Source organism: Salmo trutta, chromosome 18 (assembly GCF_901001165.1).
Source record: "Salmo trutta chromosome 18, fSalTru1.1, whole genome shotgun sequence".
NCBI classification, from domain to species: domain Eukaryota; kingdom Metazoa; phylum Chordata; class Actinopteri; order Salmoniformes; family Salmonidae; genus Salmo; species Salmo trutta.
In genome coordinates this window covers 28,098,720-28,113,786 of record NC_042974.1, presented here as the reverse complement: position 1 = coordinate 28,113,786, position 15,067 = coordinate 28,098,720, and the positions used below count along the sequence as shown (strand labels likewise).

General features: G+C 44.4%; 1 protein-coding gene across 2 annotated transcripts in view; it reads left to right on the top strand.

The window, feature by feature from the left end:
- The window catches only part of LOC115153126 (synuclein), a 17,147-nt gene extending 3,151 nt beyond the window's left edge, over positions 1–13,996 (top strand). Inside the window, exons 2-6 of one of the 2 annotated variants that reach the window (XM_029698199.1) lie at positions 7,791–7,832; positions 7,980–8,107; positions 8,500–8,562; positions 11,223–11,261; positions 12,259–13,996. In XM_029698199.1, coding sequence (XP_029554059.1) covers positions 7,791–7,832; positions 7,980–8,107; positions 8,500–8,562; positions 11,223–11,261 — 272 coding nt within the window. In that variant the 3' untranslated portion in view covers positions 12,259–13,996. The remainder of the gene's footprint in view (positions 1–7,790; positions 7,833–7,979; positions 8,108–8,499; positions 8,563–11,222; positions 11,262–12,258) is intronic. The other variant, XM_029698200.1, reaches the window with a different exon arrangement.
- The last annotated feature ends 1,071 nt before the right edge of the window (positions 13,997–15,067 follow it).

The window sequence follows — 15,067 nt, the reverse complement described above, 5'->3', positions numbered from 1 at the left end:
GAGCTTTACACCACTCCAGCCAACGCTTGACATTGCGCATGGTGATCTTAGGCTTGTGTGCGGCTGCTCGGCCATGGAAACCCATTTCATGAAGCTCCCAACAAACAGTTCTTGTGCTGACGTTGCTTCCAGAGGCAGTTTGGAACTCGGTAGTGAGTGTTGCAACAATTTTTACACGCTACACGCTTCAGCACTCGGCAGTCCTGTTCTGTGAATTTATGTGGCCTACCACTTCGCTGCTGATCCGTTGTTGCTCCTAGACGTTTCCACGTCACAATAACAGCAATTACAGTTCACCGGGGAAATTCTAGCAGGGCAGAAATTTGATGAACTGACTTGCTTGAAAGGTGGCGTCCTACGGCGGTGCCACTTTGAAAGTCACTGAGCTCTTCAGTACGGGCCATTCTACTGCCAATGTTTGTCTATGGAGATTGCATGGCGTTGTGCTCGATTTTATACACCTGTCAGCAACGGTGTGGCTGAAATAGCCGAATCCACTAATTTGAAGGGGTGTCCACATGCTTGCTTGCACATGTTGCAAATTGACCTCAAGAAGCCCAAACATGTATAATATTTGGCTAAAACATAATAATTTCAAACCTTTCTTACATTCGTATACGATCACGTCTCCCTATTATGCGTGGGAATACTTGAAGAGATTTCTTGAATTAAAATCACTTCATTTCCTGATGTTTTTACATTTTATGTCCAACAACGAAAATAAGAAAATAAAAAAAGTGGCACCAACTTAAACCACCCGCTGGCCAAATTCGGCTCGAGTGCCGCCAGTTGGAGAACCCTGCTGTAGCTAACGAAGGCCAAGTTTGACGCGTTGGTCCACCAGACTCTTCACACATTTGGGCGGAAGTGTCTGGGTACCAGATTACAGCACTAACAACCTGGAGAAGAGGGGCGGAGAGGAAATGGTAGAGAACGAAGGAGAACAAGAGGGAAAGGATAAATGAATGAATAAATGAAACATTTGAGAGTGATGCGATTCCTGGTTGCCTTCCTGGTGAGGGAGAGTGGAAGGGGGGGAGAAGAGGAAGGGAAGAAAAAAGAAAAAGAGAGAGAGGCAGAGAAAGAGAGATAAGAGAATGAGAGCGAGGGAACGAGATTATGAATGAGTGGGTGGTGCACTCAGAATCCAGTTCGTGGGATTATCATTCATTGGATGTCAATAAGCAGAGACAGAGGAGGCCGTATCCATCTTCATCCATCATCATAAATCATCCCCACCACACGGAGGCGGTCTGTCATCCACCCCGTTCTGCTGAACGACCTAGTGGAGCCAGTCAGCCGCAGAGGGCAGGGCCCATCACATTTCATTGGTGTATTGATCTTCACAGCACTGTAAAGAGATAATTGAACCCCTACTGCACAGCCAGATATCTCGTCAGCATGACCAAGCTTAATTTTGGTCTATTCTCCTTTATTTTTTATCTTCGTTGTTCTTTCCCCTTCTTCTGAGCGAGAAGGGTGCAGCGTACTAACCCCCCATCCCTGTCACAGTGTGCATCCCTATGCCTATCCACTTCCATATATGCACCTGTCACAGTGTGCATCCCTATGCCTATCCACTTCCATATATGCACCTGTCACAGTGTGCATCCCTATGCCTATCCACTTCCATATATGCACCTGTCACAGTGTGCATCCCTATGCCTATCCACTTCCATATATGCACCTGTCACAGTGTGCATCCCTATGCCTATCCACTTCCATATATGCACCTGTCACAGTGTGCATCCCTATGCCTATCCACTTCCATATATGCACCTGTCACAGTGTGCATCCCCATGCCTATCCACTTCCATATATGCACCTGTCACAGTGTGCATCCCCATGCCTATCCACTTCCATATATGCACCTGTCACAGTGTGCATCCCTATGCCTATCCACTTCCATATATGCACCTGTCACAGTGTGCATCCCTATGCCTATCCACTTCCATATATGCACCTGTCACAGTGTGCATCCCTATGCCTATCCACTTCCATATATGCATCACAGGACTTTCAGTGGCTGACAATCAGATCTGCCTGTCTATGATCAAACAACTGAGTGCTCTGAGACAGTGCTGTTGGAGCAGTTGAGCGTGCGGAGTATACTGAGGCTTTTACACACAGCCAAGCCCCACCAGGCCTCCATCACACACGTTACTGTGTGAGTCATCTACACTGTGTAAGAGAGAATGGATTATGTTTTTTTAAAAAGGAGGAGAATTGTCACGAATCCTCCCCTAACCCTGATCTGCTGCCTGTGTTTATCTGCACAGCCTCTCAGTGATCCCTTATCCTGTGTGTGCGTGTGTGTGCGTGTGTGTGCATGTGTGTCCATGTCTGCCCGTGCCTGCGTTCGTTGACTACGTTCATCTGTTTGAGTGTGAGCACTTTATTCAGTGGGTGCGGGATTGACTGATGTCTGTACACAGTGTACTATCGTGTGAGGCGGTCTAGTGTGAATTCACTACTGTGTGGTCCACAGGAGGCTGGTGCTAATGGCTGGAGCGGAATCAGTGGAATGGTAGCAGCCTCCTGTGGTCTGGACGTATTATAACACACTAGGTTTGAGCAGGTGCATTCTGTGTTGTTTATATATATGTGTGTGTGTGTGTGTGTGTGTGTGTGTGTGTGTGTGTGTGTGTGTGTGTGTGTGTGTGTGTGTGTGTGTGTGTGTGTGTGTGTGTGTGTGTGTGTGTGTGTGTGTGTGTGTGTGTGTGTACGTGTGTACGTGTGCAATGGTGCAGGCATGTATCTATATTGGTGTGTGTGATGCTCAGCTGCTGCTGGGTGGGTGGCAGACAGTCACGAGGCCCAGTTCTACAGGACAGGGAGTGTGCAGAGCTGAGAGGAGGGAGGGAGGCTGTCTCCCACAATCACAGACAAGAGGTCACAGTGTGCCAGAGTGTTCCCTCACATCACAGCTGAGACGTGAATATCCTACCACCACTACCACCATCACACACACACACACACACAGTTGCACGTACGCATGTACACACACACACAGTTACGTACGTATGTCTACACACACACACACACACACACACACACACACACACACACACACACACACACACACACACACACACACACACACACACACACACACACACACACACACACATGTGCACACACACAATGGTAGGTAATGATCCCATTATGTCTGGATTGTACTGCTCTCCATTAATTTAGCCACAGTGTTATTTTGTTCATCAAACGATAACTGAGCTGCACAGTGTGTATCTTTCAATTGATAAACGATGCTAAAATGCAATATTTCTTATTCATCCTCCTCATTCGCTGCCTTCCCACTCCCTCCTTCTTCTTATGGTTACAGATTAAGCACCATCTTATCATGGAAGGATTAAGACGTGTGCAGATGAATCAGAAGCAGTGAAGAGAGAGAGAGAGAGAGAGAGAGAGAGAGAGAGAGAGAGAGAGAGAGAGAGAGAGAGAGAGAGAGAGAGAGAGAGAGAGAGAGAGAGAGAGAGAGAGAGAGAGAGAGAGAGAGAGAGAGAGAGACTGGATGGAGAGAGAGTGAGAAGAAGATGCAATGCAACCCACCAATACATCTCTCATGGCAGACGAAACAATTAGCTGGCCAGCACGCATGTAAGATTTGGTTCTGAGTACCAAGATTACTACACACAGAATCAAAGATGCTATAACCTTCTGATGAGACGTCCTGTGTTTCAGTTGTTATCTTTGAATATAAACACTCGAACAGGATGTTTTGTGGGTGTGTAGTCATGTATTATAGTAACTGTATTTACCATCTCAGGTGCAAGGGGAGGTAACTGTAACCACAGTCACAATGTCCCTCTGCTGATATGAAGTCATGTTAGATTCTGCACAAGAACTGACGTCAAGTTACAACATTGATGGCTGGCTGGTGATATTACCATCCTCTCTATTGATTTTACAGCATTAACAATACAATAGCCTGGTTCCTGTGTCTGTGTTTTTTCCTGTGTTCTACATTGGACAGTTGGACTTTAGCTCATGGCAATTTCCATGTCCCTAGTACTAAATTAGCCCATTGTTGTGTAGGGAGTTAAATAACAATGACACGCTTGACTTGAGCAATGTGTTTGTGTGTGGGGACTGGGGAGGGATTTTCAAAAATGCCCAGCTCAAAGGGTCAGCAGGGGGAACAGAGCAACGGCTTGTTGTGCTGGTGATTTGCATGAGAGGTAGAGAGAGAGAGAGAGAGAGAGAGAGAGAGAGAGAGAGATCCACTCCAATGCTCCATGCCAGTTGTATTGAGGAGGTGGAGTGGGTTTGGCCAGCCAGCAGGCCTCAACCCATACAGCTCTATGGCTGAAGGAATGACTGACCTTTTCTCTCCTCAAGGAGTCTTTGTGAGCCAGATATGGGCTGAGCTCCAGAGGGCCCAGAGAGACAGAGCAGAGCACTGTGGCAGAGCCTGGGAGAGAACAGACAATCCTGGTCCAGCTGAGCAGAACCCATTGCTCTTAGAACAGACAACAAGGACCTGGCCCTATGTAATAACCATTAGAGAGGGAGACTGATTCTCTGTGCCTAATTCATCAAGTATTGAAGTGTTAGGGAAGCCTGGAGATGTTGATCCTGGTGTCCTCGCTAAGTTATTCCAATTTGCCTTTTGATTTGGAAGCTGAGTGCCCCAATCCAATGTTAATCAATCTAGAGAGGAACCAGGCTCTGAGGGGTGGCCAGTCCTCTTCTGGCTGTGCCGGGTGGAGATTATAAGAGTACATAGCCAATTAAGGCCAGAGTGTTTTTCTAGATGTTCAAACGTTTATAGATGAACAGCAGGGTCAAATAATAATCACAGTGGTTGTAGAGGGTACAACAGGTCAGCACCTCAGGAGTAAATGTCAGTTGGCTGTTCATAGCCAATCATTCAGAGGTCGAGACAGCAGGTGTGGTAGAAAGAGAAAGAGTCGAAAGTAGAATGTCCGGTGAACAGGTCAGGGTTCCCTAGCCACTGGCAGAGCAGTTGAAACAGGAGCAGCAGCACGACCAGTTGGACTGGGTACAGCCAGGAGCCATCAGGCCAGGTAGTCCTGAGACATGATCCTATGGCTCAGGTCCTCCAGGAGAGGGAGAGAGGGAGAGAGAGAGAATTAGAGGGAGCATACGTAAATTCACACAGGACACCAGATAAGACAGGAGAACACCAGATATAACAGACTGATCCTAGCCCCCCGGCACATAGACTATTGCAACATAGATATTGGAGACTGAGACAGGGGTGGGTCGGGGGACACTGTGGCCCCATCCGACGATACCCTCGGACAGGGCCAACCAGGCAGGATATAACCCCACCCACTTTGCCAAAGCACAGCCCCCACACCACTACAGGAATATCAACAGATCACTAACTTACTACCCTAAGACGAGGCTGAGTATAGCCCACGAAGATCTCCTCCACCGCACGAGCCCGAGGAGGCGCAACACCGGACAGGAAAATCACGTCTGTGACTCACACACCCAAGTGACGCACCCCTCCGAGGGACGGTATGGTAGAGCACTAGTAAGCCAGTGACTCAGCCCCCGTAATAGGGTCAGAGGCAGAGAATCCCAGTGGAGAGAGGGGAGCTGGCCAGGCAGAGACAGCAAGGGTGGTTCGTCGCTCTAGTGCCTTGCCGTTTATGCTCGCACCCCTGGGCCAGACTACACTCAATCATAGGACCTACTGAAAATATGAGTCTTCAGTAATGACCTGTTGGGGCTAGGGGGCAGTATTGAGAATTTTGGAAAAAATATGTGCCCATTTTTAACTGCCTCCTACACCAACTCAGAAGCTAGAATATGCATATTATTGTTCAGGTTTGGATAGAAAACACCCTAAAGTTTCTAAAACTGTTTGAATGGTGTCTGTGAGTATAACAGAACTCCTATGGCAGGCAAAAATCTGAGAAGGTTTCATGCAGGAAGTGGCCTGTCTGACAAGGAGTCGTTCTTCTTGCCTCTGTTTATTGAAGAGTAAGGATCTTAGCTGTAACCTGACAATTCCTAGGGCTCCAATAGGCTCTCAGAACCCGGGAAAAACCTGAACGATGACGAGGCAGCCTCAGGCTGAAACAGATTATCGCCTTTTCCAAGTGTCCCATTAGGTGGCAATAGAACTAGGCGCGTGCGCGATTCGCCCCCGTGGAGTATTTTCATTCGGCTGTTTAGCTTATTGCAGATTCCCGGTCGGAATATTATCGCTTTTCTACGAGATAAATTGCATAAAAATTAATTTTAAACAGCGGTTGACATGCTTCGAAGTACGGTAATGGAATATTTAGAATTTTTTTGTCACGTTCTGCGCCATGCTCATGACCGTGATTTACAATTCTGATAGTGTCTAGAACGCACTAACAAAACGTCGCTGATGGAACATAACGATGGATTATTTTGGGACCAAACCTACATTTGTTATTGAAGTAGAAGTCCTGGGAGTGCATTCTGACGAAGAACAGGAAAGGTAAGACCATTTTTCTTATAGGAAATATGATTTTGGTGAAGGCTAATCTTGCCGGGTGTCTAAATAGCTAGCCCGTGATGGCTGGGCTATGTACTTAGAATATTGCAAAATGTGCTTCATCCGAAAAGCTATTTTAAAATCGGACATATCGAGTGCATAGAGGAGTAATGTATCTATAATTCTTAAAATAATTGTTATGCTTTTTGTGAACGTTTATCGTGAGTAATTTAGCAAACTGTAAGTAAATTCCCCGGAAGTTTGCGGGGGTATGCTTTTTCTGAACGTCACATGCTAATGTAAAAAGCTGGTTTTTGATATAAATATGAACTTGATTGAACAGACATGCATGTATTGTATAACATAATGTCCTAGGTGTGTCATCTGATGAAGATCATAAAAGGTTAGTGCTGCATTTAGCTGTGGTTTGGGTTTTTGTGACATTATATGCTAGCTTGAAAAATGGGTGTCTGATTATTTCTGGCTGGGTACTCTCCTGACATAATCTAATGTTTTGCTTTCGTTGTAAAGCCTTTTTAAAATCGGACAGTGTGGTTAGATTAACGAGAGTCTTGTCTTTAAAATGCTGTAAAATAGTCATATGTTTGAGAAATTGAAGTAATAGTATTTCAAACGTTTCAAAAATCGCGCCACTGGATTCAAGTGGCTACGTAGGTGAGACCATAAAAATGGAGCTCTATAGGAGAAAGCCCTGCCTCCAGGTGTTTGCTCAAAAATGCTAGGGACACTAAGGAGGCCTGCGTCTTGTGACCGTAGCGTACGTGTAGGTATGTAAGGCAGGACCAAATTGGAGAGATAGGTAGGAGCAACCCCATGTAATGCTTTGTAGCATAGCAGTAAAACCTTGAAATCATCCCTAGCCTAACAGGAAGCCAATGTAGAGAGGCTAGCAATGGAGTAATATGATCAAATGTTTTGGTTCTAGTCAGGATTCTAGCAGCCGTGTTTAGTGCTTTATCCGGGTTGCCGGAGAGTAGAGCATTGCAGTAGTCTAATCTAGAAGTGATTTTGGACAAAATATTTCCGATTTTTGCAATGTTACAAAGATGGAAAAAAAGCTGTCCTTTAAATATTTTTGATATGTTCGTCAAAAGAGAGATCAGGGTCCAGAGTAACGCCGAGGTCCTTCACAGTTTTATTTGAGACGACTGTACAATCATCAAGATGACTTGTCAGATCCAAAAGCAGATCTCTTTGTTTCTTCGGACCTAGTACTAGCAACTCTGTTTTGTCCGAGTTTAAAGCGCTTGGAGTTTGAGAAACGCCATTTAAACATAAATCATCTAGCATCTGTTTCTCTCTTTTACAGGGAACAAGACAAAGGACGGAATGGTAGCAGGTGTGAACACAGGTAAGTGCAACACTACCCACAGAAAATATCCTGCGTTACATTTCATAAGTATGCAGGGATCAGACTTTTTTCACAAACCAAATTCTGAGGTGAAACATTGGTTCTCCGGGGACAGAGTATGACAACCCCCTGTCCCCCTTTCCCCAGTGGCCCAGAGAACAACTGACCAAGCCAATATTGTCGGGGACGCAACGGTCGCCGGGGCCAACGAGCTGTCTCAGCAAACAGTGGAAGGGATGGAGAACGCAGCGGTGAACTCCGGATTGGTGAACCAGGTGAGTCACATCCTGTCTTTTCATATTGTGAAGATGATGGCGAACCCCTCTCCTCTACTGGGAACTGTGGGCTGGACGGTTGGAGGTGGTTGGAATAGAGACAGTTATAACAGACTTGAGATCAGCCTTGCGATTCCAGGAGAAGAGACTTCAACAGGTCCATCCTTCAACAGTCTTATCCTGGTGTCAAAAACACTGATTTTCCCAAGTTGACTTGTCGTATTAATGTTTGTGTGCATATCTCTGATTTTAGTGTCTCTGTTATAACGAATGCCGAGGAAAAGGATCAACGCATACTTGTGTATTTTATGTTTGTGTATGTCTGTCTGTGCGTATTGTTGGTAACTTGTATAATTTCTTCTCCTTCCACCCATAACTGTTGTGTCTGGCAGGAACAGGAAGAAGCTGTAGCTCTGGACACTAAGCCTGAGGTGGCTGGTTCTGGTTCTGAAGGGGTGTGTGGTGGATAGTTTAGTAGAATGAATGAATGAATGAATGCACGGCATGATGCTTGCTGCCTTTATTGCCTTCTTCGTCTGTGTAGTGCAGGTCAGATACAGCAGCTGTGTCCCTGCTATATTACAGTCAGAGGTATCATGCCCAGAGGGGGCACAGGGGCACGTGCTCCCTCAGATTTGTCCTGTTTAAAAAATACACGTATTTAAAAAAAATTGGTTTGTTTGTTTCTCTGTAATACTAATAGCCACCTAGCAATTTTATGAAGTTGGCTTTAGCTAGCCCAGATAGATCCAATCTCCCAACCTCATAACTAGCTACCAAGAAGCCATTTCAGGCTATCAATCAAGTTAGAGTAGCTAGTTTGTTCTAACCAGGTTGGCAGACTTTAGAAAAGAAAGCTAAATGTACTGAATAAGATTCACATTCCTTTCTCCCATCTTTTACCCAGAGATCATAGCAGAGATGCAGAGAAGCATATTATGTTTCTTTAAAAAAAAGAAAAGAATGACCAGTCAGGAGGATACAGACAGCTCAAGATGTATGCTTAGATATGCAGTTTTTATTTCACCTTTATTTGACTAGGCAAGTCAGATAAGAACAAATTCTTATTTTACAATGAAGGCCTATCCCAGCCAAACCCTCCCCTAACCCCGGACGATGCTGGTTCAATTGTGTGGCGCCCTATGGGACTCCCTATCACGGCCGGTTGTGATACAGCCAGGGATCGAACCAGGGTCTGTAGTGACGCCTCTAGCACTGAGATGCAGTGCCTTAGACCGCTGCACCACTCGGGTGCAAAATTACTTAATTCCACTCTAAATCTATATTCTGTGTTTGTGGGTGAACATGCAGGCAGGGGTGAGTGTACGTTTATGTATGTGGGTGTGCAGCCTGGTCTCATAGACTAGACGTAACATAGTAAATGTCAATCCGGGACACTCAAATTAATATGATATGTTACGGTAAGTATGTTAACAGGTGGTTACTTAAGGCAAAAACGAAAGTAGGATGGTTGGTCGGGGTGGATGGATGGGCGTATAATGCAAACGTCTAGCACCCAAAGGTTGAGAGTTCAAATCTCATCATTGACAACTTTAGCATTTTACTACTTACTTACACATTTTTTGCTACTTTGCAACTACTTAACATGTTAGCCAACCTTCCCCTAACCTTAACCTTAACCCTTTTAGCTAACCCTTCCCCTAACCCTAACCTTAACCCTTTTAACTAACCCTTCCCCTAACCCTAACCCTAACCTTAACCCTTTTAGCTAACCCTTCCCCTAACTCTAACCTTAACCTTAACCCTTTGAACTAACCCTTCCCCTAACCCTAACGCTAACCCTAACCTTAACCCTTTTAGCTAACCCTTCCCTTAACCCTTTAACCTAACTCCTAACCTTAACCCTAACCCCTAGCCTATCTAATGTAAACCACCTAGCTAGAATTCGAAACATACTGTATTATACGTTTTGCAAATTCGTAACATATTTACAATTTTGCAAATTCGTACCATGTAATACAAATTTTAATTCGTAACATATTATGCGTAATGGGTGATGGACGTCCACAAATTAATACATACCATACGAAACGTAACATATCATACCAAATGGAGTGGCTCCGATTTACGTACAGAATAATATGAATGTCCTGAGACCAGGTTGGTGTGTGTGTGTGTGTGTGTGTGTGTGTGTGTGTGTGTGTGTGTGTGTGTCCTTCTTTTCGGCTCTTTACAATGTAAATCAAGAAGATCCATCAGTAATTAAATCCACAGCTCTAACCATCGCTCCATCGCTCCTCTCCACAGCATACATTCAACCCCCTCCCTTTTTCCAATCTCCTATCTCTCTGTCTCGCTCTCACAGCTCTATCATGTACCATTTTCAAAGGCACTTAAAAGCCTTTTGTGGGAGAGAGTACAGTAGAGGCTAGGTCAAGTATAACAACCATAGCCATACCCGATGACATGCTACAATCACTCTCATTTTCACAATCTCAGTCTCTGTTATATTATGTGGTTAAGACATGATTAAAGTCAGTCCCTGCTAGAATTGCCCATATGAATTATAATCATTATAATATTGGGGATTGAGGTCATAATTATTCCCACAGCAATAAGTTTAATTATATTAACATTTCTACAACCAGATCAGGCAATATTGCCACTGCCATGAATAATCAGAATCAAACTAGATAATCAGACTTTAGACCATTCACCAAACTATTACCAGAATTCCATGCCGGGAGTCATAATTATAATTGATATCCTAGGAGAGATGATTGCAAAGGTAATTGTTGGGCATGAATAAACTCACGAGGAAACTGTCTAGGATGTATCATTTTTCCTAAGCGCCTGAGTCCGTAATATCGCAATGCATGTTCTCCCATTCAAGCCTTAACTCCCCTTCTAAAGAGATGCCCGTGCATGTCTTTTAACCAGAACCGTGGTTTAAATACACGGACATCTGTATTTCTTTCCAGCTTAACCCTCCTCCAAATCCCTTACTCACATGCTCAGCTGGATATTGCATCAGAGGAGGTTGTCATCGCCATCCTCCTCTGTAGCAGCAGCAGTCGGCTGCAGCAGCAGTAGTGGTAGAGACGGTATCTATTCGTTCACATGCTGATCCCCGTTCTCTGTTTGTACCACACAGAGTGACTTCTCTCAGGGAGCTGAGCAGGCAGGACAGTAGGTGAGTGTGTTTGTTTGTACAATAGGAGTATAAAGGGGGTGGGTTCTGTGTGTTGAAGTATATCCATGTGCATGTGTTCATGTATGACCAGGCGCGAGGTGGTATAACATCCATCTCCTCTCAGGAATAGCCATATGCTAATTTGAACAGCTTAAAGGGGCAATCAGCAGTTGCTACATCAATTGTTGGACTTATAAATGAATCAAATGCGCCCATTGATTCTTGAAGAACATAACTTATAAACGCCTCATGAGCTCAGTTCAACGGTTGTACCCCATCAGAACTCAAGATATAAGCTTGTTTTACTCCAACGTTTGTAAACAAGTAACATGTAAACAAACACTGTATAGTCTCAAAACATGGTTGAAACTATCATTTTGATATCATGGATGGTCAGTCCTTGTATACATCGCTCTGTCTATGAATATGAGAGTGGTTCTGTTTCTCCAGCCCCATCCCTCAGCTTTTTACCGAAACAGGGGTGAGGAGCTCGCTTTGGTATTATTTCTACTGCTGATTGCCACTTTAAGGGGGTTCTAAAATTGCTGTGACATTTGATTTAGTGTTCAAATAACAGAAGTGATCTACTATCGTATAAAGGTTTAGTTTTACTCAAGAGGCCGTGGGGGAAAGCCTCAAAGACCCAAGCGGTTACGATGACCCTACAGTTCCAGATATGGGGTTAGATGTGAGCTAGGAGATTTGTTACACCTGTGCATCATTCACTAATATCCTATAGCAGGAACTATATGCTCTCATCAACTGAAAGCAGACCTTTTGATATACTGTATTTATATTACATCCACTTTCTAAAATGGGGCACGAACTGAGGGTGGCACCCAAAACTGCCAGATAATCCAATACTCTGCCGAAACAGACACATTGGCTAGTCTTTATCCATTATAATCGCTTCATTGGAACGTAAAGTGTACTGATGTATACCATCTGCAGTAGAAATATGTGACTTTCTTTCTTTCTCTCTCTCTCCTTATCTCAGGAGTGTTGGTTCTGACATCAGTGATCTGCAGCAGCCTCCCTCGTCCTCTCTTCTGGAAGAAATCCTGTGTTAGATGCTGCTCGTCCTGCGTCTCCCATTGCCAACTCTTGTTTCTGGGGAGCCCTACCAACCTTGGGGTGCCCGCTCTGATGCTTTCTTTGTGTGACTCGATGGAAACTAAACATTCTGAAAGATCCTCCCCATCCACAACACCCCTCACCACACAAGCTACACATTCCTGCCCTTATACCTTTACCGTCCATGTCCTTCACCCCTGACTATTACCCACCTTACCACTGTGACCATCCCCACCCCTATTCCCTTTGCCCACCACTCCAGATCATCCTACACGATGCCACACATACACAGACACAAACATACAATTCACACATGCATACACACCAGGACATTGAGAAAGACTTCGCAGAACAATACTTTTAGTCCTCTCCTAGAGGTTTGGCAATGTGAGACTTACTGGTAGTGTGCACGCTGTCAGATAATGTAACACCTGTACTTATACAGTAGATGTACTTATGTCAGTATATGCGTTGGTCAGGTTTGTTGATGAAGATGTGTTTGAAGTGAGTTAATTTAACCCCTTGTGTCTTAATGCCTGACGTCCCCTCATCCTTATTGTGACAGAACAGAGGGTGACACTTTATTTAGATAGTCCGGATTTTCATACTATCAGCAAACTATCTGTTGATAAGCAACCGCTTGCTAAGGTTACTGCTAGGGTTAGGTTTAGAACAAGGTTTAGGGTTATTAGATAGTCTGTGGATAGTCCATCTGTAGATACTCTACAGACTATCCACATAAAGTGTTGCCAAACAGGGTTCAGGGTCAGAGTGAAGGTTGAAGTTATGGATTAACAGCTCCGTCATCCCTCATATTGTCTTTTTACTCCCCCATCACATGACCCAGGCAATGGGGCTGCAGTACAGACAGGGTGCTCTGTATCTCATAAACAGATACTGTCTGTGGTGTTTCCTGCTGCCTCTCCGCCCAAACCTGGGTCTGCTATATAGAGAAATCAAAGAGAGAAAAGTTACATTGGGAGTTTGCAACGGCCTTTATCTTGTGTTTGACTAGTTGCAATGAAAGGCAATAAAAATGATATGTATGTATGTGATCAGATTAAAGAAATAGTATAATGGCCCCACTTCCAGATTCAGTATGTATGCCTACCTCAGAAGTGGATAGGAGTAGTCGACAGGTGTAATACCTTGACATCCCGTACATCTGGTCTTCGAGGAATACAATTTCTCCACGCCCTCATCACGCTTTCACTCTGTTCCTTCATTCAAGCGACGCCTACGGTCACTCAACAATGTACCCTGCCCCTCCCCTGTCTGTCTGCTTTCGGTGACTTAAACAGGTCTTTTAAACCGTTACAGTGTTTGTCCTTTGAAGCCATCTCAAACGAGACTGCGTGTTGCCTTACTAACATCCAGACACATAGACTCAGACACACATTCATTGGTACTAAAAACACAACCTCACACAAATTAAAATTCACCTATTACACACATGCATCCAAGAATTAGAGGTTACATTCACACATTCATCCAAAAATACAAAGATATATGTTGGCATCAAAGCAGACTGCTTCTTTTATAAACAGTACAACTGAACTAAATCCAAAATTCTTGTTTGTACATGTCTTGTTTTATTCTCTTTCATTATGGGATAGCAATTATTCTCAAGCCTGACACAATACAAAATTGGGGCAAACACACCAATAGACTGCTCATTTAATTATTTACACTTTCTCTCATGCATGATATTCTTGGCTCCTCCTTTATTACTCTGTCTTCTCTCTTGTTATCTCTCTCCATCTTTCTCTCTCTCTTTCCCTTTCTATTTCCATACTCGCCAGACCATCTGTGCAGTGGAGCCTAATTAATGCCTCTAGAAAGAAATGGGCTGTAAACTGCAATGCTATTGAAGCAGGGCTCTTTATTGACTCTTTGTCTGGTGTACTGATGGCCTGCAGAGAGACGTACAGCAGAGCAGCGGCAGTAATAGACAGAACGTCGTCACAGACTCCCAACTGCCACCTGGTGTTGATTTGTGAAAAGCAGAGAAGTCCGCTTGGCTCCAGTTGAAAACAACAACAGAGCAATTACTTATTTAAGCCACATGCACTGCACTTCCATTTGCATCCGAGAGGGATTCCCCTGGGATAGCCGAGAAGATGCAGATACACACTCACCACTCAAAGCATGAACACATACCTCGAACGCACACACACACACACACACACGCACACGCATGCACACACACACACACACACACACACACACACACACACACACACACACACACACACACACACACACACACACACACACACACACACACACACACACACACACACACACACACACACACACACACACACACACAAACACACACACGAGGCACTCACATTCATACAGTATGTGCAGCACTCACAGCCAGAGATTGTAGAGAATGTTTGCTGCAGTGGGCTAAATCAGGGTCACACAGATTGTTTCTGGTCTTAAACAAATCTACTGTGAAACAGAAGTATACACCTCATACACATGGTTATGGGCTTAAAAAAGAAGACCCCTGTACCATGTCAGATATAGAGTTGAAATGTCTAAGACTTTGAGTCCCAATATTACACTTCATATACACTTTAGTCATTTAGCAGAAGCTCTTATCTAGAGGAACTTATAGTAGTGAATGGATACGTTTTCATTTTTAATGGTCTTCTGTGGGAATGATCAAACCAACAACCCTGGCCTTGCAAGTGCCATGCTCTACCAACTGAGCCACACAG